Source organism: Gopherus evgoodei, unplaced genomic scaffold (genome assembly GCF_007399415.2).
Source record: "Gopherus evgoodei ecotype Sinaloan lineage unplaced genomic scaffold, rGopEvg1_v1.p scaffold_43_arrow_ctg1, whole genome shotgun sequence".
Lineage (NCBI taxonomy): Eukaryota > Metazoa > Chordata > Testudines > Testudinidae > Gopherus > Gopherus evgoodei.
Genome location: NW_022060064.1, coordinates 1,195,024 through 1,219,095, shown reverse-complemented (window position 1 = coordinate 1,219,095; position 24,072 = coordinate 1,195,024). Strand labels below are relative to the sequence as shown.

The 24,072-nt window shown below is 48.4% G+C and overlaps 2 protein-coding genes across 8 annotated transcripts in view; one reads left to right on the top strand and one right to left on the bottom strand.

The window, feature by feature from the left end:
* LOC115642642 (zinc finger protein 436-like) overlaps nucleotides 1-24,072 on the bottom strand; it is a 936,374-nt gene that overhangs the window by 823,872 nt on the left and 88,430 nt on the right. The gene's annotated exons all lie outside the window — the stretch shown is intronic.
* LOC115642656 (gastrula zinc finger protein XlCGF7.1-like) lies at nucleotides 1,664-24,064 on the top strand. Of its 7 annotated transcripts, XM_030546356.1 has the most exons (7): nucleotides 1,664-1,811; nucleotides 2,424-2,605; nucleotides 4,955-5,177; nucleotides 6,928-7,142; nucleotides 20,682-20,794; nucleotides 22,004-22,590; nucleotides 22,843-24,064. In XM_030546356.1, exons 5-7 carry the CDS (start codon nucleotides 20,707-20,709, stop codon nucleotides 23,125-23,127), a joined length of 960 nt encoding a protein of 319 aa, XP_030402216.1. In that variant the 5' UTR covers nucleotides 1,664-1,811; nucleotides 2,424-2,605; nucleotides 4,955-5,177; nucleotides 6,928-7,142; nucleotides 20,682-20,706; the 3' UTR covers nucleotides 23,128-24,064. The 7 variants fall into 7 exon arrangements, with proteins under 7 accessions (XP_030402216.1, XP_030402214.1, XP_030402212.1 ...); XM_030546354.1 differs by lacking the exon at nucleotides 2,424-2,605 and having other exon boundaries at nucleotides 4,955-5,094; XM_030546352.1 differs by lacking the exon at nucleotides 2,424-2,605.

The window sequence follows — 24,072 nt, the reverse complement described above, 5'->3', positions numbered from 1 at the left end:
ACCCTCTAACCCCTCGCCCTCCCCAAAAGATGCTCACCCCTGTTGTTCCCCAACCAACAGACCCTCAGTGATACCCACCTCCAGGACCCATAGCCTCAGGGCTGGGCACATCAGAACCACCTCCCGCCCGCAAACCTCCAGAATCCACCAACCTGACCAGGGAGCCACCCCAGAGGAGGCTACATCTTAGCACTGTGGGAATCAACTCCTCAGGGAGACCATTTATCATGGGGTTTGGGATACTTCTGTACCCATGCTTCACTCAGAGGCTAGGTCTACACTAGCGGGGGGAGTCGACCTAAGATACGCAACTTCAGCTACGCGAATAGTGACGTATCTTAGGTAGATTTACCTGGCCGTGAGGACGGTGGCAAGTCAACTGCTACCACCCCCCCATCGACTCCGCTTCCACCTCGGTGGAGTTCCAGAGTCGACAGCAGAGCGATCAGGGATCGATTTTATTGTGTCTACACTAGACGCAATAAATGGATCCCAAATAGATTGATCACTACCCACCGATCCAGCAGGTAGTGTAGACGCACCCAGAGATAACATCCCGTGACAGCTGGAGAAAAGAAAAGGGTCCAGCCAACTCTCCCATTACCAGCTGGGAACCACTGATCCCCTAAATGGGGGCAGGCCTCTGGCTTTGATGGGTGTTAAAGATGTGGCTGGTCTCTTTTATCAGCCAACATTTTAACAGAGATAAAGGGGGGAAGAAATGGTTCTCAAAGGAGAGGGGAAAGATCAACACTGGGAAATTGAACCCCCTGCAACAACCAAGATGGAGAATGACTCAGGACAGCAAATAAAATGGGTGGAAAAATCCTCCAGGTTGGAAGAGATTTTAAATTGACATTTGAGAATTATGGAGAGAACAGGGGGGGGGGGGGAGAATTGAAGGAGACCAGAGAGCTGATCATTGGAGGAGAAGGGGGGGGGAACGAATCTCCCCGGATTTTATAGCCCGTGTCAGACACTGAGAGAGAAAAGGGGCAGAACTAGAGGGAATTTGTATCGGGGGCGAGAGGCAAGTGGCACAAACAGGGACAGAGTCCAATTAACTCCCCTCCCGCCTTCGCTCACCTGCCATTCCCCCCCCCCCGGGAATTTCCTGTCGGCCCAGAGACAGTTCAACACCCCCCCACAACTCCAGCTTCTCCCCTCCCTGCCCGACACCCCCTCCCCCCACAGGGCCCCCCCCCGGCCCTGCCCCCCCCAACTCCGGCTTCTCCCCTCCCCCCCACAGGGCCCCCCCCGGCCGGGCCCCGGGCTCTCCCCCCCCCCCCATCCCAGCGGGCCGGGCGGATCCTGCCGCGGCTCCACTGGGGCCGAGGCGGCTCCCAGGCTCCCGGGACAGAGCCACTTTCCCGCCCCCCCAGCGTCTCTCTCTCCCCGGGGGCTCCGGGCCGGGGCTGGGGCGGGCAGAGCCCGGGGCTGCCCAGGGGGTGGGGCCCAGCTGGAGGAACCCCCCCCGGCCGGGCCCCCCCGCACAGATCCCGCCCCCACGGAGAGCAGCAACGACTCAGCCCGTTCCCGGCTCATGTGGAGGCAGCAGCAGCTTTGTTCTCCCGCCCCCAGCGGGGCTGGCACGGAGCATGCGCGATTTTACCTGCTGACCCCTCCCTTCCCTGAGCTGGAGAGGGCGGAAGTACCCCCGGGGCAGGCTGGGAGATGTAGTTCCTGACTCTCCCCGGAGCGGAAGTGACGTTGGCGGAGGAGGCGGAGCCTGGCTGCGAAGGAGCGTTGGGGGTTCTGGTTCTGCCTGGCTCGCGCGGGGCCGTTGGAGCCTCTCCCGGGGCCGGAGAAGGGTTTGTGCCGCGGGGGCTCTGGGCATGCGCAGATCGCGGCGAGAGAGCCCTTCAGTAACCCCACCCCCGCGCCCGGCCAGGCTCTGCCCTGGGGTCCCGCGGGGGGAGGGGCTGAGACCGGGCGGGGGGGCTGGGAAAGGGGCGGGGGGGGGTCTCTGGGCACCGGCTGCCCCCCTGCATCTGGCCAGTGCGCCCCCCCCGGCCGGCCGGCAATGGGGGGGGGGTCTCCTGCCCGAGGGGCGAGTCCGGGGGCTGGTGTCGGGCAGCGGGTCACGTGCGCCCCCCGAGCGTCCGATCCACAGACGCCCGCGCGTCCTCGCACCCGGGGCCCGAGCCCGGCCGGTGAGTGTCCCCCCTCGCACCAGAGCCCGAGGTGCTAAAACCCCGGCGAGGTCAATGCTGCAGGCACCTGCCTGGTGCGCGGAGCCGAGTGTGCGCGTCGGCGTCCGTGGGGGAATTGAGTTCGTACGGGTGGACGTCGCTGGTGCTTTTTCTGTCGCCTGTTGTAAAACTAGGGAAACATCCAGATGAGTTGATTGACCCCTCTGTACCCCCCAGGTGTACGTGTACCCCCAGGTGTACGTGTACCCCCAGGTGTACGTGTACCCCCAGGTGTACGTGTACCCCTGGTTGAAAACCACTGATGTAGGGGAGCCCTGATTTGGCTTTGCCTATCTCGCATCAGCCCGAAGTCAGCTACACTGGGTCACCACCTCCTACCATGGCCCCATGGGCCGCAGTCAGACACAGGACGTCCCCTTTCGAGTGTAAAACCAGCAACTGCTCCATGAAGGGTCGGTTCTGCGGGAGTAATTTTTTGATACTTTCTTGCCTCCTTTTCAGATTTTGCCCCATTTTCTCTCTAATTCTCCAACTTTTTTTTCCCCCACCCGTTTGAGGTGCAGCAAATTTTCTTTCGTGGGGAAATTGTCCTGAATCGTTCTCCAAATGAGAAGGGGCTTAATGGGTGCAGCTTGCAGAGCCCTCAGACACAGCTGCCTCTTGGGTGGGATGTGGTGGCCATTCTCTGCCAGCAATTAGGCAAGGAAGGGGACAGGAGGAAAAAGTTCCCACTGGAGACTGTCCAGCCCAAGGTTACACAGTCCTGGCTACTGATACCCCCAGCTGCCAGTCATCCACCCGCTCCTGCTGCTGCCTCCTCCCCACTGCTAGGGAGTTTTCCTGCTCCATACTCCCCTCACGTACCCTCTTAAAGCACCTCCCCAAAGGACTCCCTGCTGCCCATGTGAATGGTGTGGGTGTGGGGGAGGAGGGAAAGTATTAGTCTGTTTATTGAACTTCCATATACAATCCCATCAAACTGTCCAACTACTCTCTCTCACTTAATATAAAATCTCTTCAAATCCGGGTGCTTTTCTCTCGTGATCAAATATTTCTTTTTAGACCTATTTCTTCCCCAGTTCTCAAAGATAGATTTAAAATATCCCATGTGCAGTGCTGTAGTAGCTGTGGTGGTCCCAGGATATTGGAGGCTGCCTCCTTGATTTATACACATATGTTCAGTGTTATTCTCCAGCCCATTCCTTATGAATCTGAACATGTTTGCTTATTTGCTGTTAGCTGTGCAGTGAGTGGAGCTTTTCATTGATCTGTCTACAGCAACGTGCAGATCCCTTTGAGTTGTGTAGCCGATAATATGTTCTGCTGACACTGCTAGGTGTAGTGCATGTTCCGTAGGGGTTTCTCCTCTCTTCTTTATTTGTATTTCCTCTCCCTACTAATGTTGGGGTGTCCTCCTCCTATAGGTTAGTGTATTAATGATCTCATCTTGGTGTCATAAGTGTCAATTCATTGCCATGTGGTCAGACATCTCAGGATGTTCTTCCAAAAAGCCGGCGTTAGCTCATGTTCCTCTGGTTGGCTGGTTTCTTTACGAATAAAATTCCCCCTTAGACACTCTGTTTCCAGTTCTCCAGACCTTGGGGATGACTGTTAGGCCATTTATCTATTTCAGAGTTCATAGGCCTCAAGCCTTATGGTAACTGCTCAAGCCAATATCATACAGGATACAGGCCTGTAGGTTCCTGGCATTACTGCTGCATAAAATAAATGCTAAAGCTGGATTTATGGGCTACATTTGATAGTTAATTTACCCTCCCAGTGTATAAGTAGCTGCAGTTTTTCTCTCAGGCTTTGCTTCTCTCCCCATTTTCAAAACTGGAGGATCTTCAGGTTTTGGAGGGAAAACTGTTGCTGTGAATCCTTCTCAGAAGAAGGCGGAGAGGGAGTGAGGGAGGAGGAAAGGAATCTGGCCTCCTTCCTCCTGAGCCATGTTTCTGGTCTCACTGAGACCAGCATTACTCAAGAGACACTTCAAGGAAGAATATGGAGTGACTCTAGATTAACATGGGGGCAAACAAAATCAGGATATCTCCCTGTGGAGAGAGGAAAAACCAATGAGGAGTCCTTGTGGCACCATAGAGACTAACAAATTTATTTGGGCATCCGCTTTCCTGGGCTAAAACCCCCTTCATCAGATGCATGGAGTGGAAAATACAGTAGCAGATATATACACAGTACATGAAAAGATGGGAGTGATGGCCTTACCAAGTGGGGGTCAGTGCTAATGAGACAATTCAATTAAAGTGGAAGTGGGCTATTCTCACCAGTAGAATACCAAGGGAGGAAAAATCTCTTTTGTAATGTTAATGAGGGTCGCCCATTTCAAACAGTTGACAAGAAGGTGTGAGTAACAGTATGGGGAAATTATTATGGGGAAATTAATTTTTTTTAATGACCCATCCACTGCCAGTCTTTATTCAGGCCTCATTTGATGGTGTCCAGTTTGCAAATTAATTCCAGTTCTGCAGTTTCACATTGGAGTCTGTTTTTGAGACTTGCCACTTTTAAGTCTGTTACTGAGTGAACAGGAAGATTGAAGTGTTTTCCTACTGGTTTTTGAATGTTATAATTCCTGATGTTAGATTTGTGTCCATTGATTCTTTTGTGTAGAGAGTGTCTGGTTTGGCCAATGTACATGGCAGAGGGGCATTGCCGGCACATGATGGCATATGTTACATTGGTAGATGTGCCATGTGAACGAGGGGAGGGGGTTTCAGTTGCTGCTAAAGCTGGGGGAAACCTTCAGTCTCTGTCTGACTGTGCCTCTCTCTCTTCTCAAGATATTGGGGTTGAACTTCCTGGTTCAGACGCCGCTGCCTGCATTGTGATCTGGGAGCCCAGACTGAGCAGCTGCTGCTCCCCCGGTGGGGTCTGGGCTCGGGAGTGACTTGGACTGAAGCTTCCTGTGTGCCCAGGCAAGGTGAGGACTTTCTCCAGCTGCAATTTGCTCCTTGGGCCAGCCCTAAGCTCTGCCCACACCAACATCTGAGCCAGATACTCCAGGTAATTGATAGAGACCTCAGGGAACGTGCTAGGCAGCGCTGGCTTTAGGCCGATTCAACTGATTCCCCTGAATCAGGCCCTGCGCTTAAGAGGGCCCCATGCCCAAGCCCCAGTACGGCTTACCGGCAAGAGCCCCAGGCCCTTTAAATTGCCACCGGAGCCCCACTTCTGGAGCCCTGGGGTAGGGCTGCAAGACTCGAGGGGCTATTTAAAAAGTCCGAGTCTCCCATTGCTTCTACTGCCCTGGCCCTTTAAATAGCCCCCGAGCTGATGCTGCTACCCCGGTGGAGGGAGGAGGAGGGGGCACTTACCATACAGGGTGGGCTGAACCCCCTGTACCTGCACCCCCTGCCTGCAGCCAGCCCCTGCTGCACCCCCTGCCCTGCCTGCAGCCAGCCCGTCTCCAGCCAGCCCTGCACCCCCTGCCCGCAGCCAGCCCCTGCTGCACCCCCTGCCCTGCCTGCAGCCAGCCCATCTCCAGCCAGCCCCTCACCCCCTGCCCTGCCTGCAGCCAGCCCATCTCCAGCCAGCCCTGCACCCCCTGCCTGCAGCCAGTCCATGCTGCACCCCCTGTCCACACCAGCCCTGCACCCCCTGCCCTGCCTGCAGCCAGCCCATCTCCAGCCAGCCCTGCACCCCCTGCCCGCAGCCAGCCCCTGCTGCACCCCCTGCTCGCACCAGCCCCGCACCCCCTGCTCTGCCTGCAGCCAGCCCGTTTCCAGCCAGCCCTGCACCCCCTGCCTGCAGCCAGCCCCTGCTGCACCCCCTGCCCTGCCTCCAGCCCTGCATCCCCTGCCCTGCCCAGCCCCTGCCTGCAGCCAGCCCCACATCCCCTGCCCTGCCTGCAGCCACCCTTGTCTGCAACCAGCCCTGCACCTCCTGCCTGCAGCCAGCCTGTCTCCAGCCAGCCCTGCACCCCCTGCCCTGCCTGCACCAGCCCCGTACCCACTGCCCACAGCCAGTCTCTGCCGCACCCCCTACCCTGTCTCCAACCAGCCCCTGCCACACTCCTCTGCAGCCCTGCCCAAAGCCAGCCAGCCCCAAACACACCCCTTCCCGCACCAGCCCTGCACCCCCTGCCCTGCCTGCAGCTAGCCCCGCACCCTCTACCCTGTCTCCAGCCAACGCCTGCTGCACCCCCGTGCCTAAAGCCAGCCGGTCCTGCACTCCTCTGTATCCAGCCCTGCCAACCCCTGCCCTGTCTGAAGCCAGCCAGCCTGCCCCACACACCCGTCTCCAGCCAGCCCTGTACCCCTTGCTCTGCCTGCAGCCAGCCCCTACCTCCAGCCAGCCCCTGCCCTGCCTCCAGCCAGCCCCATGTCCACTGCTGCCCTGCAATTCCCAGGGCAATAACCCTGCACACCTGCTTCAATGAAGGGGGACAGGGAGCAGCTGGGACCCACACATGTACACACCCTAGGGTGACCAGACAGCAAGTGTGAAAAATCGGAATCGGGGTGGGAGGTAATAGGATCCTATATAAGAAAAAGACCCAAAAATCGGGACATCTGGTCACCCTAGCACACCCCCAGCGAGTGGCAGGGACCCACACATTGGAAACGGAGCTCATTTCTAGTTCAGGCCCATCTTTTTAAAAAAGAATTTTAGGTAGGGTTAACATGTATTTTCCCGGACATGTCAGACTTTTTGGGTCTTAAATCTCCGCCCAGGAAAATACGGACCTATGGTAATCCTGCTGGTAGAAAAAATACGTATTCTCGCACATCCCTTAAATCGGAATTTTTTATAGGGAACCGGTTGCTAAGATTTTAGCAGCTCATCACTGCCCTCAGCCCCAGCCCTTCCGGGGGCCAGAGCTGGTCACAGCGTAAAGCCCGTGTTTGGGTCACACCCTGATGTCACAGCTGTGTGGAGTGCATTCGGAATGAGGCAACCCAGAGCTGCTGGGCAACCTGTCACATAGTTCCTCTTGCTGTATTGCAAGGATTATTTGCATTTTTACTGGTAAGTTGAACTTAACCATGGTTATAAATTGTCTCTATAATAATAATTATGTACCATGCGTTAGCTAGCCCCAGCTGATTCCATGATGCAAAAACACTTAACACTTATAACAACACGTTGTTTTGGTATTTTATATACTTAAAATATCGCAAATGAACTATGCTATTCGCTTGCTGCTTTAAGACTTAAGTTCATTACTGTTGCAAATATATATTTTAAAACTGATTAGGCCTATTGTCTTAATTTCATTTAATATAAAAATAAGGAAATTTTTTATACATTTTAATAAAATAACCATTATTGAAGAAAATCAGTTGGGGGGAGGGATAGTTCAGTGGTTTGAGCATTGGCCTGCTAAACCCAGGGTTGTGAGTTCAGTTCTTGAGGGGGCCACTTAGGGATTTGGGGCAAAAATCAATACTTGGTCCTGCTAGTGAAGGCAGGGAGCTGGACTCAATGACCTTTCAAGGCCTCATAGAGTCATAGACTTTAAAGTCAGAAGGGACCATTATGATCATCTAGTCTGACCTCCTGCACAATGCAGGCCACAGAATCTCACCCACCCACTCCTGTAACAACCCCCTAACCTATGTCTGAGTTATTGAAGTCCTCAAATCATGGTTTGAAGACCTCAAGCTGCAGAGAATTCTCCAGCAAGTGACCCGTGCCCCATGCTACAGAGGAAGGCAAAAAATCTCCAGGGCCTCTGCCAATCTGCCCGGGAGGAAAATTCCTTCCCGATCCCAAATACAGCAATCAGTTAAACCCTGAGCATGTGAGCAAGACTCACCAGCCAGCACCCAGGAAAGAATTCTCTGTAGTAATTCTGATCCCATCCCATCACAGGTCCCTTCCAGTTCTAGGAAATAGGTATATCTCCAGTTATTTATTTTATTTATTTTACAACTATCAAAACAAATTATTTTCCTAATATGAAAGTGAAAATCTATAATTAATATTCTTTTAGAATGCGGTGACATCTATCAGTATGGGTAAGAGATCAAGAGACATTTGTAGAAAGTACTCAAGTGGGAGTAAGAAAAGAGCCATGTACAAGGCAAAAGCAGTTGAAAGACAGAAACAAAAGGGTACTTTAGGCAAGTATTTTAGCAGACCTGATTCTACTGTTGAACTGGAAGAGCTCAGTGAATATGCAGATATGGTTGAAAATTATCCAATAGAACATACAACACAGACAGAGAACGACAGCAATGATGAAGAATTTGAAAAGCCAGATCAGTCTGAAGAAGACACTCAAGACAGTCACGGTGAAGAGAAGACTACAAAAAGGGTTGTAACTGATGTTGAAGGTACTGAGGGTCAAGAATGCTTTTCTGATAATAAAGATGCAAGTGGTTTAGATCCAGAGCAGAAAGGCAACTTCAACTCTGCTGACCAAATAGAAATATCTGAAGATCTTGGCCAGAATACATTAGCCAGCGTATCAGGGAGTATTTAGTAAAACAAGGGCCGCCTAAAATTATTGTAGAAGATTTCCCTAAAAATAAGATTGGGAAACACTTTTCAAAGTTTCACTGCAAAAGGAAACTTTCAAATGGTGAAATTGTACCTCGTCCATGGGTGATATACTCAGTGTGAGCCGACAAGATCTTCTGTTATTACTGTAAGATTTTTTTGCAATAAAGTGACAAGTTCATTAGCATCTAATGGCTTTAATGACTGGCTGAGTATGAAGACTCAAAAGGACATTTACAAGTTGTGCTTAGTTGCTGTGACCTTCAGCAAAAGTTATCTGCTGAAAAAAACATTGACACAATACAACCAAAATTTATTGACCAAGAAGCAAAATGCTGGCATCAAATTTTTGAGAGACTTGTCTCTGTGGTTCAGTTGCTAGCAGAACGAAACTTATCATTTCATGCCAGCTGGGAACAATATACAATGGAAATTTTCTTGGAATTACTGAATTACTGGGAAAGTTTGATCCAGTGATGCAGGAACATTTACGAAGAATCAAGAACAAAGAAATACGTGACCATTATTTAGGAAAAAACATTCTAAACGAACTTATTAATATTGTTGGGAATGCTGTTAAACATGAAATAATAGCTCGAATTATGGCTGCTAAGTATTTTGCCATTATAGTCGACTGCGCTTCTGACATTAGTCACCAAGAACAAATGTCATTGATAATTAGGTATGTGGCTGATAGTGTATCACCAAATATTCCGGCAGGAGTATATGAACTTTTCATTAAGTTCATAGTAGTAGAAAGCAGCACAGGTGAATATTTGTACAATATCCTTTTAAGTAAACTCGAAGACCTGGGATTGGACATTGCAAATATCCATCAGCAGGGCTATGACAACGGCGCATATATGAAGGAAACATATCAGGTGTACAAGCACGACTTTTGAAAACAAACCCAAGAGCTTTTTTACACCATGTGCATGTCACAATTATAATCTCATCTTGGGAGACATGGCCAAAACATGTCCTGATGTGATGAGTTTCTTTGGAGCCTTGCAGCATATTTGTCCTTTTTTCTGCATCACTAAAAGATGGACTATTTTTAGAAAATGTGTTACTGGCTTTCCTGTAAAGCCTCTTTGCAAAACATGATGTGAATGCAGAATGTCAAAGCTCTGTGGTACCAAGCAGGGGATTTTTATGATGCACTGGTAGAGGTAGCAGAAACAATTGATGATGCTCAGGCAAAAAGTGAAGGTGGATCGCTGGCTATTCAAATGAAGAATTATAAGTTTTTGGTTTCGCTAGTTTTCTGGCATGATTTACTTTTCCAAGTGAATTTTGTGAGCAAAGAGCTACAGCGTGATACAATGGATATTTCTGAAGGTATTTCTTCATTCGAAAAGCTTTGTAACTGGTTAAAAATGTACAGAGAGAAGGGTTTTCAAGAAGTGTTAATTGGTGCCAATGAACTTGCCAAAGATCTAGATGTGACTCCAATATTCCAGACTAAAAGCTTGCACAAACGAAAAAAAACAGTTTGAGTACGAGTCTGCAGACGAGCCTTTTTCTGATCCAAAAGAAGCTTACAGAGTGCAATGCTTCAATCATGTCTTAGACAAAGCTTTACAGTCACATGAACCAAGGTTTGAACAGTTACAAAAGCATGTGAGTTTATTTGGATTTTTATGCAATTTCAAAATCTTCCCAAGGGCACTATATGAAAATCTGCTGCAGATCTGGATCTTGCATTGACAGATGTGAAACTAGTGCAGGAAAATGAACAAGTTTCAACTGTAAAATCAGTTGACATAAATGGCTACAAGCTTTGTGAAGAACTAGAAGCATTAAAGCCAATCATTTTGTCTGGTTGTAGAACCCCCCTAAAAATGCTTCAATATCTGGCATATAATAACCGATCAACATAGCAATTTGAATCTTCCTGACTATTCTGGTAACTGTAGCCTCAGGAGAGAGAAGCTTCTCCACATTAAATCTAATTAAAACATATTTGCGATCAACAATGCAGGAAGACCGATTTAAACAGTTTGGCAATCATGTAAACTGAATGCAGAGTAATGAAGAGCTTATAGTTAGGCAATATACTGAAAGATTTTGCTGAACAAAAAGCAAGGAAGATAAAGTTTTAAAAACATATAGGTGAAGTGTACAATAAAGTTTCTCTTAATCAACTTGATATTTATAATATAAAAGCAGCAGAGTCCTGTGGCACCTTATAGACTAACAGATGTATTGGAGCATGAGCTTTCGTGGGTGAATACCCACTTCGTCGGATGCATGCATTTATAATGTATGACATATTAGGGGGCTTATTCCTTCACCCTCACTTCCCTGGTCCTTCTCGCATGAACAGAGAGCAACAATACCCAAAGTCCAAAGGTGCAAACAATTCGATGTTTATTGGGGTGAACTTCCAGCAAGCAATGATTCCAGTTTCCTTCCTTAGTGTCCCCCTTCCCAGCTCTGACACCACAGAGCCTTGCCTGTGTCCCTGTTTCTGTTCCCATTTCCCCCCTTAGCAAAACATGATCCCAATACCCCCATCCCCAGTCCCTGTTCCCATCTCCTCCTTACTTCCTGACTGACTGCAGACTATATAGTAAAACTTGAGTTCTGCTTAGCTATACCTTAACCAAACATTTTACTGAAAAGTAACCAATCCTAACTTATTGTAACATGGTTATTTAACCAATTATATCCCACCATCTTAATTAGTTTACACCCAGCAAAATTAATTATACAGCAGACAGAAACAATTACAAAACCAGACAGAGACCATGCAAATAAACACACAAAATGATACAGAATTGAGGATTTCACAACTACAGCTATACAAACATAAGGGGTTTCCAGCTATGTTTATTGATAAGTGAGTTCTTACCAGACAGAAAACTATTAAACTAAATTTCCTTTTACATGTTCTAGGCTCTCTGGAGGTGATGGATCAGATCACCTTCCAAACAGCCCCATTTTGCCTTATTTCAGTATGACTAAACAAGGCCTCAGACCTGGTCTAAATTGGGGCGGCGGGGCGCTCGTGTCAATGTAAGATATGGAACTTCAGCTACGATATCTTATTCTGACCTACCTCTCGTCCTCATGGCGTGGGATCGACGTCCGCGGCTCCCCCGTCGACTCCACTGCCACCACTCGCTCCAGTGGAGTTCCAGAGTCGACGGGGAGCATGTTCGGGGATCGATCGCTACCCGCCAATACAGCGGGTAGTTCGGACGTACCCTCAGACTGTCACAGTGAGAGAAGGCCCTTACACAGATAGACAGTGATTTTGATTCTTTCTTTTATACTTCTATAACTAGCTAAGTGATAAGAATACACCTAAATTCTTAAAGTATAGGCCAGACAGGCTTGAATATCTATATCCTAACATGACGCAATGTACATAATATATAATTTTGGTCTTATTTATATAGTTATGGAAAGTAAATAATACAGGGAAGAAATGAAAGGCTTTTTTTTAATGTGGTTTTTTTTTTTTAGTCATCTCTGCCGGGGCCCCGCCAAAAATGTTCGAATTGGGCCCTGCACTTCCTAAAGCCAGCCCTGGTGCTAGGGATGGGTATGGAAGTGACTTTGCACAAATAGCCTTTCATCACCCCACATCTCTCCTCCCCTTAGCAATTGCAGGAGCCGATACAGCCATAGGGGGAGTGAACACCCAGGAATGGCTGTCTGTCCCATCTCCTGGACCTCCCCCTCTGGCAGAAACACAAAGAGAAAAGGGAGAGAGAGATTGATAGGGGCAGTGGGAGAAATAAGTGGGGAGAGATTCCCAGTTCTCTAACCTCCCCTCCCCCCCCCACACACTCTTACTGCAGCATCCCTGGGCAGATTCCCTTTCCAGTGAACAAGGTGAGGTGCAGGGAGAGGAAAAGTCAATTCCTGACTCTCTCTCTCTGCCCCCAGCTGTGGTGTGCTACTCCGGGGACCATGTCAGGGGAAATCCCCCAAGTCACTCCTTTTGCTCGTCTCATATTTGGTTTCCAGACTTTGTTACTGGGACGGTTTCGAAAAGGTCTTGGCTTAGTGCTAGTGTGGTGGGCCGGGTCAGTGGTGTAATAAAATGACCAAACATTTCCTCAGAATAGAATCGTAGAACTGTAGGGCTGGAATGAACCATGAGAGGTCACTTAGTCCAGCCCCCCAACACTGAGGTATTTGTCCAACCTGTCCTTAAAACCTCCCTTGGTAACCTATTCCAGTACTGAACTAGCCTTCGTCACAACTGAGTCACATGGCTGGCTCAGATTCAATTTGTGACCCACTATAACCCCCAGATCCTTTTAAGTAGTACTACCCCCTAGCCAGTTAGTCCCCAGTTTGTAGTAGTGCATTGGATTTTCCCTCCCTAAAATGTAGTACTTTGCACTTGTCTTTATTGAATTTCATCTTGTTCATTCAGATCAATTCTCTAATTTATAAAGGTCATTTTGAATTCTAATCCTGTTTTCCAATGTGTTTGCAACTCTTCCCAGCTTGGTGTCATCCTCAAAGTTAATAAGCACACTCTCCATTCCACTATCCAAGTCATTAATAAAAATATTGAGTGGTACCAGAGTGAGGATTGGCTCCTGTGGGACTGCATTAGATACATCCTCCCATTTTGTCAGCGAGCCATTAATAATTACTCTTTGAGTACAGACTTTCAAGTACATGACATTTCTCTTGTTAGCTGATGAGAATGTCATGGGGTCTTCTGTCAAAAGTCTTACTAAAATTAAGATATGTCATGTCTACAGTGTCATAAGGTCAGTACCCCATTTAAAGCAGGAATTAGATTGGTTTGGCATTGTTTGTATTCGATAATCTATGCTGGCTATAACTTATCACTTTACTGTCCTCTAAGTGCTTGTACATTGATTGTTTAATATATTTTTCTTTCTGGGTATCTAAACTAGACTTGACTGGCCTCTATTCCCCAGGTCTTCATTGTTCCCTTTTTTTGAAGACAAGTTTTATGTTTGCCCTTCTCCAGTCTTGTGGGACCTCACCATCCTCCCGGAGTAGTCAGAGATCACTGTTAACTGTTCCAAGATTGCTTCAGCTAATTCCTGGAGTAGCCCAGGATGAATTTCATTAGGCCCTGCTGACTTTAATAAAGGCATTAAAAACCTTTGTCTTGTTGATGTCATCTATTATTAGCTCTTCTTCTTCTCTGGTATGTAGATGACCTACACTTTCCTTCCCGTCTCTTGCTCCTAATATATTTATAGAACACTTGTCTTATTGCCTTTTTTGTGTCACTTCCAAGGGTGTAACTCATTCTGTGAGTTAATCTTTCTGATTTTGTCCCCGCATGCTTGTGCAATTCTTTTGTACTCATCCATAGAAATTTGTCCATGATGCCACTTTTTATAGGATTCCTTTTTATTTTCTGGTCATGAAAGAGCTTATGGTAGAGCCATATTGGTTACCACTCAACAAAGAAATCTTTGTGCCATTGTCGATAGTTCTCTGAAAACATCCACTCAATATGCAGTGACCTTCAAAAAAAGCTAACCAAATGTTAGGAACTGTTCAGGAAGTGGTAGGTAATAAGAGGGGAGGAATAGCTCAGGCCTGGTCTACACTATGCGTTTATATTGAATTTAGCAGCGTTAAACCGATTTAACCCTGCACCCGTCCACACAGCGAAGCCCTTTATATCAATATAAAGGGCTCTTGAAACCGATTTATGTACTCCTCCCCAACGAGGGGAGTAGCACTGAAATTGGTATTGCCATGTTGGATTAGGGTTAGTGTGGCCGCAATTTGACGGTATTGGCCTCCGGGCGGTATCCCACAGTGCACCATTGTGACCGCTCTGGAAAGCCATCTGAACTCGGATGCACTGGCCAGGTAGACAGGAAAAGCCCCGCGAACTTTTGAATTTTATTTCCTGTTTGGCCAGTGTGGAGAGCCCACCAGCACAGGTGACCACGCAGAGCTTATCAGCACAGGTAACAATGCAATCTCCTGAGAATCGAAAAAGAATTCCAGCATGGACCGCACGAGAGGTACTGGATCTGATCGCTATATGGGGAGAGGATTCTGTGCTAACAGAACTCCGTTCCAAAAGACTAAATGAAAAAATTTCCAAGGCTATGATGGAGAAAGGCCACGCCAGGGACTCAGTGCAGTGCAGAGTGAAAGGTAAGGAGCTCAGATAAGCCTACCAGAAAACTAAAGAAGCGAACGGAAGGTCCTGGGCAGGGCCGAAAACATGCCACTTCTACACTGAGCTGCATGCAATTCTCGGGGGGTCCACCACCACTACCTCACGCCTGTCTGTGGATTCCGAGGTGGGGTTGGTAATCTCAGCCATGCCTGAGGATTCTGCGGATGGGGAAGATGAGGAGGAGGACGAGCTTGCAGAGAGCACACACCACTCCGTTCTCCCCAACAACCAGGAGCTTTTTCTCACCCTGACGGAATTACCCTCCCAGCCCTCCCAAGCCACTATCCCAGACAATGAAGCCATGGAAGGGACCTCTGATGAGTGTACCTTTGTAAATATAAAACATGGTTTAAAAGCAAGCATTTTTTAATGATTATTTTGCCCTGAGGACTTGGGATGAATTCGCGGCCAGTAAAGTTACTGGAAAAGTCTGTTAACATGTCTGGGGATGGAGCGGAAATCCTCCAGGGACATCTCCATGAAGCTCTCCTGGAGGTACTCCAAAAGCCTTTGCAGAAGGTTTCTGGGCCTGATGGGGCTGGAGGTGCAGGAGATGGCGGAGCAGGAGGGGACACCCTTTCAATGTCCTCTTGACCTTTATGCCCACCCTGGTCGCCCTGCCTGTGCATGAAGGGTTTCTCAAGATAGCCAAGACCCTTTGGCAAACCCCCTCCTCCACTCCTCCCACCTCGAAATGGGCCGAGGAGAAGAATTTTGTTCTGGCTAAAGGTTTCAAATACCTTTATACCCACCCACTCCTGGGTTTGCTGGTTGTGTCTGCAGCCAACAACAAGGACAAACAAGGTCACCCCTCCTCAGTTCCCAAGACCAAAGAGGCCAAAAGGCTCAGCCTATTTGGGAGAAAAGTTTATTCTACCACCAGCTTACAATTTTGGGTAGCAAACCATCAGGCCCTGTTGGGCAGATATAACTTTAACCTCTGGGACGGTCTCAAAAAGTTCCCACAAGGTCTAGTCCAAGAGTTCGGCACCCTAGTAGAGGAGGCTACCATGGCAGCCAGATGCTCCCTGTAGATGGCATGGCATGCGGTGGACTTGGTGGCTTGGGTGGTCACATTGGCGGTTGTTATGTGGCGCAGCTCCTGGCTCCAAACAGCAGGCTTCTCCCAGGAGATGCAGACTTCAATTCAAGACCTCCCTTTCGACGGGATTGGTCTTTTCTCCGAGCAGATGGACACCAGGCTGCACAGGTTGAAGGACACTAGAGCTACACTTCGCTTGTTGGGCATGCACATATCACAGTCTGCCCCAGCTGACAAGACTGGCAACCCCATCATGGCTCTGCATTAAGAAGAGATACTAGTTTTAGTCATCAATGCCCTTCTTCCTCCCACTCACCTGTGCAATCTGAACCCGCCAAACATCTAGTGAGCCAAAAATGCTCATTTTGAGGATGCGCCCAAGAGCGAAGCCCCAGACAGCCACCTGGATCCTTTCCATGTTTTCCTCAACCATCTCTCTCCCTACCATTCGGCCTGGTAGCAGGTTACATTGGACTGCTGGGTCCTGGACATAATAGTTCGGGGCTATAACCTGCAATTTTTCACCATTCCTCCCTCCCACCCTCTCACTTCCCCGTCCCTTTTCAGGGACCCTTCTCATGAGCAACTCCTCATTCAGGAGGTCGAAAAGCTCGTGGACTTGGGGGCTGTGCACAAGGTTCCTTGGGATGTGTAAGGAAGAGGATTCTACTCCTGCTACCTCCTAATCCTGAAGGCCAAAGGGGGCCTAAGACCCATTCTGGACCTGCATCACCTCAACGCATCTCTCAAGGAGTTGAAGTTTTGCTTGGTCTCTCTAGCCTCCATCATCCCTTCCCTGGATCTGGGACACTGGTATGCCACTCTCAACTTCAAGGATGCTTACTTTCATGTCTACATATTCCTGGGACACAGGCGTCCTGCGTTTCATGGTGGCTGGGCACCACTTCCAGTTCACAGCGCTTCCCTTTGGCCTGTCTTCAGCTCCCAGAGTGTTCACAAAATGTATGATGCCAGTGGCAGCTTATCTGACACATCGAGGGATCCAGATCTTCCCATATCTCAATGACTGGCTCATCAAGGGCAGGTCTCCGGGGCAGGTGCAAAGGAGCCTCAATCTGGTGCCCTCCACCTGCAGTGACCTGGCCTGTGAATAAACACATATAAGTTCACGTTGACGCCAGTCCAGCGCATAGAATTTATTAAAGTATTTCTCGACGACACGTGGGCCAGGGCCTGCTTTCCGGAGGTGCATTTTTAGGCCATATTGGACCTGATTTCCCACGTAAAGAGCCACCTGCTCACCATGGCCCACACGTGCCTGCGACTGATGGGACACATGGCCGCATGCACGTACATGGTCAGCCATGCTAGACTTCATCTGTGGCCTCTGCAAGCATGTTTGGCCTCAGTCTATATCCCCAGCAGGCATGCTCTGGACCGAGTTGTCACGGTGCCCAGCCACATCCTCTCATCTCTGGACTGATGGCTGGATCCCAAGTCGGTGCTGCAAGAAGTTCCCTTCATGACCCTATCCCCGTCACTCACCCTCCTCTTGGACATGCAGGTCCTGACAGATATACTGCCGCAATGTATTACATCAATGGACAGGGCTGTGCCAGATCTTCAGCCCTTTGCTGGGAGGCGCTCAGCCTCTGGGACTTTTGTGTGCAGCATGCCAATGATCTAGTAGCCACCCACCTGCCAGGAACCAAGAACGTCCTGGCAGATCACCTCAGCAGGACCTTCTCGTCTCACCATGAATGATCACTCCATCAGGAGGTGGACAACGTAATCCTGCACAGGTGGGGGACGCTGCAGGTGGACCTGTTTGCATCCAGGCAGAACAGAAAGTGCCATGAGTTCAGTTCTCTGAAGGGAAGGGACAAAAGCTCCCTGTCAGATGCCTTCTTGATTCAGTGGTTGGGAATGCTGATGTCTGCCTTCATGCCGGTGCCTTTAATCCACAAGATCCTGCTAAAGATGATGCAAAACAAAGCAAATGTCATCCTCATAGCCCCCGCATGGCCTCACCAACACTGGTTTGGCATGCTATTGAGTCTTTCGACGGCCACCTCACTTCAGCTGCCTCTTTGGCTGGATCTGCTGTCCCAGAACTACAGCAATCTGCTGCATCTGTATCTGGCTGCACCTGACAGCTTGGCTTCTGCGTGGATAAGCATGGATGAATGGCAGTGCTCTGATGGTGTCCAGCAGGTCCTGCTGGGCAGCAGGAAACCCTCCACCATGGCTACCTACATGGAAACGTGGAAGCAGTTCACGTGTTGGGCCTCTGACACATTTGCGCTGAAGAGGCCTCAATGCAGCACATCCTGGACCTTTGCTGCACCTTAAGCTCCTGGGCCTGTTGCTGTCTTTCTTCAGGGTACACCTGGCAGCCATTTTGTCGTTCCACTCTCTGTTTCAAGGCAGGACCTGGGGAGTATAGTGGATGAGAAGCTGGATATGAAAGTCAGCAGTGTGCCCTTGTTGTCAAGAAGGCTAACGGCATATTGGGCTGCATTAGTAGGAGCATTGCCAGCAGATCGAGGGAACTAATTATTCCCCTCTATTCGGCACTGGTGAGGCCACATCTGGAGTATTGCGTCCAGTTTTGGGCCCCCCACTACAGAAAGGATGTGGACAAATTGGAGAGAGTCCAGCAAAGGGCAGTGAAAATGATTAGGGGGCTGGGGCACATGACTTACGAGGAGAGGCTGAGGGAATTGGGATTGGTTAGTCTGCAGAAGAGAAGAGTGAGGGGAAATTTGATAGCAGCCTTCAACTACCTTAAGGGGGTTCCAAAGAGGATGGAGCCCGGCTGTTCTCAGTGGTGTCAGATGACAGAACAAGGAGCAATGGTCTCTAGTTGCCGTGAGGGAGGTCTATGCTGAACTACAAGGGTGGGGAAGCATTGGAATGGGTTCCGTAGGGAGGTGGTGGAATGTCCATCCTTAGAAGTTTTTAAGGCCCAGCTTGACAAAGCCCTGGCTGGGATGATTTAGTTGATGTTGGACTAGATGACCTCCTGAAGTCTCTTCCATCCCTTTAAAAAAAAAATACTGTCTTTGCCCATTCCATGATGGCGCACAGTTCTTGAAAGGTCTGGAGTACCTCTACTCTCATGTCTGGGACCTGGTCTCCCCTTGGGACCTGTCAAGGCTCATGGGTCCCCGCTTTGAACCCTTTGCTTCCTGCTTCCTCCCGCTTCTCTCCTGGAAGGTCTCCTTTTTGGTCACTATATCTTTGGTCCATAGAGTGTCTGACATCAGGACACTCACATCGGAGCCGCCTTGTATAGTCGTCTATAAGGACAAGATCCAGCTGCGTCTACACCCGGCTTTTTTGCCCAAGCTCGTCTCCCAGTTTCATGCTGGTCAAGACATATACTTATTGTTTTTTTGTCCAAAGCCTCATGCGATGGATGAGGAACGCAGGCTGCATACCCTGGACGTCAGATGGGCACTGGACTTCTACATAGATAGAATGAAGCTGTTCTGACAGTCAACACAGTTGTTGGTTACTGTCGCAGACAGGATGAAGGGTTGCCTAGTGTCCGCCCAGAGAATCTCGTCTTGGATCATGGCCTGCATCCATTACTCTTATGAACTGGCAAAGGTGCCCCTGTCGACTAAAATGATGGCTCACTCCAGTAGGGTGCAGGCATCAGCAGCCTTCCTGGCGCAGGTGCCAATCCAAGAAATCTGTCTGGCTGCAACCTGGCGAGATAATGCGATGCTGATGAGGGTTAGTTTCCAAGCAAGCATATTCCGAAGCTTTTCACACCAGTCGGGCTTATCTCGATACGCCAATAGAGTCTGTTCCCCAGTGTTCCATTCCTAGCTCTTGACGCTGCAGAGCATTTACCCCGTAACCCTCTTCCCAGCTCTGTTGCTGCAGAGCCTTACCTGTGTTCCAGTTCTCTGTTCCCCGCTTAACAAACATGATTCCAATTTCCCTTCCCCCTCCTGTTTGATCCCAGTTTATATAGTAAGATTCTCAGCTATACCTTAACCAATCATTTTATTGAAATTTAACTAACTAATCCTAACATGTTGTAACATAATTCCCTAACCAATTATATCCCCCTACCCTAATTAACTTATACCTAGCAAAATTAATTATACATCAGACAGAAACAATTAGAGAACCAGACAGGTTAACAATAGAAAAGTGGAGGACATAAAGATAAAATAATACAGAAATGAGAGTTTCACAACCACAACCATTGAGAACTGATTTCTTGCCAGACAGGCTGCTGTCAAACTAAGTTTTCTTAACCATCTTAAGATCTGTTTCTTTATCTGGTGGTGATGGGCACTATCAGGACAGGATCGTCTTCCTAATAGCCCAATAGGACATTATTTCAGTGTGACTGGTTTGGGATGTGAGGATGTGAACCTTCGCTTCCCAGCTTATGGCTTCTCCTGCTGCTTAGCCAAACTCCTTAGCCTAAGAACAAGGCCTCAGCCTATCCTAGTGAGAGAGGCCCATACACAGGCGGACTGTGATTTAGATTCTTTGTTTTTATAGCCCTGTAACTAGCTAAGTGATAAAAATACACCTAAGTTCTTAAAGTATAGGCTTTACAGGCAGGCCTGAATATCTGTATTCTAACAGTGGGGTCTACCCCTTCCCACATTTTGTGTCTGTCTTGTCTATTTAGATCGTAAATTGTTCAGGGCATGGGCTATCTACTATTCTATCACAATGGGGACACACTGTTAGTTGCTCCTAAGCACTAAGGTAATGAATATGATTTATAATAACTCTCCTGCCACTTTGAGCCAAGGAAGCTGGCCTTGTGATGTTACTGCTTAAAAATGAGCTGGGGTTAAAACCATGGAATATTCTTTGTGACAAGTATCCCAGAAATTCCACTGACCTCCCTTGTTTTCTTTCCCTGGAGTAGGTTTCCAGTTTCCAAACCTGATGTGATGTCACATCTGGAACGAGGGGAAGAGCTGTGGGTCCCAGACCTCCAGGGCTCTGAGAAAGAAGTGCTTCCAAGAGCTGCCTGCACAGGTAAGAAATTGGATAAACCAACTCAAAAACTCTGTGAATACAGGAAACATTTGGGATGCCTTTCAAAGACCTTGTGAGCTCTTCAAGTTCAGGATTGTTCCTTGCAGATGTGGAATCATTATGGCAGATGTCACTCATGGCTTCCCACCTATCCTGACTGACAATTGGCAGCACATCGCTCCCTGATCTCGCTTTCCCCTGAGTGTCCTGGTGAAATGCAGACCAAAACTGATCCCTTCCTCTGTCCTCTGGGGAAGGGTTTATGGAAATGTCATAAACAGATGGTTAAGGGTTAATCTCTCTTTTACCTGTAAAGGGTTAAGAAGCTCAGTGAACCTGGCTAACACCTGACCAGAGGACCAACAGGGGGACAAGATACTTTCAAATCTTGGTGGAGGGAAGTCTTTGTTTGTGCTTTTTGTTTTGTTCGTTGTTCGCTCTTGGGGCTATCCCAATCTTTCTGAATCAGTCTTTCATGTTTCAAAATTGTAAGTACTAGACAGGCAAGGCGGATTAGTCTTATGTTTGTTTTCTCAACTGATAAATATGTCTTTTTGCTGGAAGGATTTTTACCTCTGTTTGCTGTAACTTTGAATCTAAGGCTGGGGGAGGGGTCCCTCTAGTCTATATGAATCTGAGTACCCTGTAAAGCATTTTCCATCCTGATTTTACAGAGATAATTTTTACCTTTTCTTTCTTTAATTAAAAGCTTTCTTTTTAAGAACCTGATTGATTTTTCTTGGTTTTAAAATCCAAGGGATTGAGTCTGAACTCACCAGGGATTGGTGGGGGGAAAAGGAGGGGGATGGTTAATTCCTCTTTGTTTTAAGATCCAAGGAGTTTGGATCTGTGTAAGCTTCTCAAGGCAACCCAGGGAGGGGAAAGTCTGGGGGGAAAAGGAGGGGGATGGTTAATTTCTCCTTGTTTTAACACCCAAGGGGTTTGGGTCTTGGGTTCCCCAGGGAAGGTTATGGGGAATAGAAAGTATGCCAGACACTACTTCTGGCTGGTGGCAGCGTACCAGATTTAAGCTAGTAAATAAAAGTGTTCATGCAGGTCCCCACTTTTTGGATGCTAAAGTTCAAAGTGGGGAAAAAACCTTGACAGGAAAATCTGCTCCTGATAGGTTTGATCTCTCCCACACATATTTTGGTTTGTTCCTCCCTTTTACCATTCCTCTCTCTGAGATTTCCTTTCTCTCCGGCACAGGGAGTGACCTACATCTGGATTCTCTCCATCACCCATCAGGTGATGGGACGGTGAGTGAGAATGAGGAGGAGAAACCCCGGCAGGAGGATGTTGAGCAAGTAGAACCACCTGGGACATTATCAGGAAGATCCAAAGGGAATGTTTCTGGGAGTTGTGCACTCCCAGAAAAAGAAAGAGCCTGTGAGACTCAGCCGATGCCAGAGAAAAACTTGAGTAGCCACTCAGACCTTACTACTCGTGAGAGCATCAATGTGGAAGAGACACACTACACATGCCATGAGTGTGAGAAAAGCTTCAATGGGAGCTCAGACCTTTTCACACATCAGAGAATCCACAGAAGAGAGAAACCCTACACGTGCTCTGAGTGCGGGAAAAGCTTCAGTCGGAGCTCAGCCCTTATCACACACTGTAGAATCCACACAGGAGAGAGACCTTACACGTGCCTTGAGTGCGGGAAGTGCTTCAGTTGGAGCTCAAACCTTTTCAAACATCAGAGAATCCACACGGGTGAGAAACCTTATGGATGCTCTGAGTGTGGGAAACACTTCACTGATAGTTCAACCCTCATCTCACATCAGCGAATCCACATGGGAGAGACGCCTCACACATGCTCAGAGTGCGGGAAAAGCTTCAATCAGCGCTCAAACCTTAATAGACATCAGAAAATCCACACAGCAGAGACACCCTACACATGCTCTGAGTGCGGGAAAAGCTTCAAGTATAGCTCAAACCTTATGACACATTGTAGAATCCACACAGGGGAGATGCCCTACACATGCCCTGAGTGTGGGAAAAGCTTCAGTCAGAGCTCACACCTTATCAGACATTGTGGAATCCACACAGGAGAGACGCCCTACACATGCTCTGAGTGTGGGAAAAGCTTCAGTCAGAGCTCACACCTTATCACTCATCGGAGAATCCACACAAGAGAGACACCCTACACTTGCTCTGAGTGCGGGAAAAGCTTCAATCAGAACTCGGATCTTATCCGACATCGGAGAATCCATACAGGAGAGACGCCCTACACATGCTCTGCATGTGGGAAAAGCTTCAATCACAGCTCAAACCTTATTAGACATCAGAGAATCCATTTGAGGGAGAACTGTAATAAATGCCTTGACTAGGTCTGGCCAAATTTTTTTTTTTTAAATTCCATTTGCTAATTCGCACATAGTGATCTTTGCACCATCTTCACGGTAGTCTCTCAGCTCCCCCAGATAAGTTGCCTGCTTCTACCTTTTGCAGCTCACCCTTTTTTGAGGTCAGTCCTGTGATCTTTTCTATCGACTGCTTTCCTTTTGAGTCGTAGGAGTGTGTGTCCCTCCAGCCAGGAACGTTCATCAGCCGCAGGTGGGAGCGAGGTTTGATCCCAACAAGCTACACTGAGGCAAGAACTACCTGTGCCTTCCATCCACTAGGGCTGTACCTGGCGTTGGCTGCTCAAATTAGTGATCTTGGTGTAAAAAGAGAATTACCGTTGTAGAGCAGATGCAGCCCAGTTGCAGTGGTTGGCATTAGCTTTCCCCTTGACCTGACCTAAATACTTGTCAGAAAAAACTACCGGTTTCTTTTGCAAGCATTTGCATTGCAAGGCAGAGGCAGAAGCATTCTTCACTGTTTCCTCAAAAGATTGACCAAAAGGTGGAAAGAGCGGACACGTTTGGCAAGGCACCACTGGATGCTGCATCCCTAACCTCCACTTTACCTGGCAGGTGCCTTGGCCAGCTTAGCCACAGTGCCACTCTCTGGGACTTTTCTCCCAACTGCTCCATTTTTTATTAATGAGAATCAAAAGGAAGGTGACAGAAGAGTATTGCCTATAAGGATCTCTGTGCGTAGACATCCCCAGCGAATCCCAAGGACTTGTGGCACAGGCTCTTCCGTTGCAGCAATTGCAGTCGAAGCAACCACCATGCCAATGCCAGTCACAGCAGCCTTTTCATCAACTCCAGGCTTGTGATTTGATTCTTTTCAACTCTTCTCTGTAAAGAAGCCTTTTCCTTAGCAAGCAATTACTGGGATTGCCAAAGGAGGTCTCTTCTCTTTCCTAGAAAGGCATAGGAAAATGT

Excerpts from the sequence above, each read along its gene's own strand:
- LOC115642656 (XM_030546355.1), top strand. The coding sequence starts at position 20,707 with ATGTCACATCTGGAACGAGGGGAAGAGCTGTGGGTCCCAGACCTCCAG. Across the intron at positions 20,795-22,003 it reads TCCAAGAGCTGCCTGCACAG|GGAGTGACCTACATCTGGAT; the intron begins GTAAGAAATTGG and ends TCTCCGGCACAG. Across the intron at positions 22,591-22,842 it reads TCTCACATCAGCGAATCCAC|ACAGGAGAGACGCCCTACAC; the intron begins ATGGGAGAGACG and ends TGTGGAATCCAC.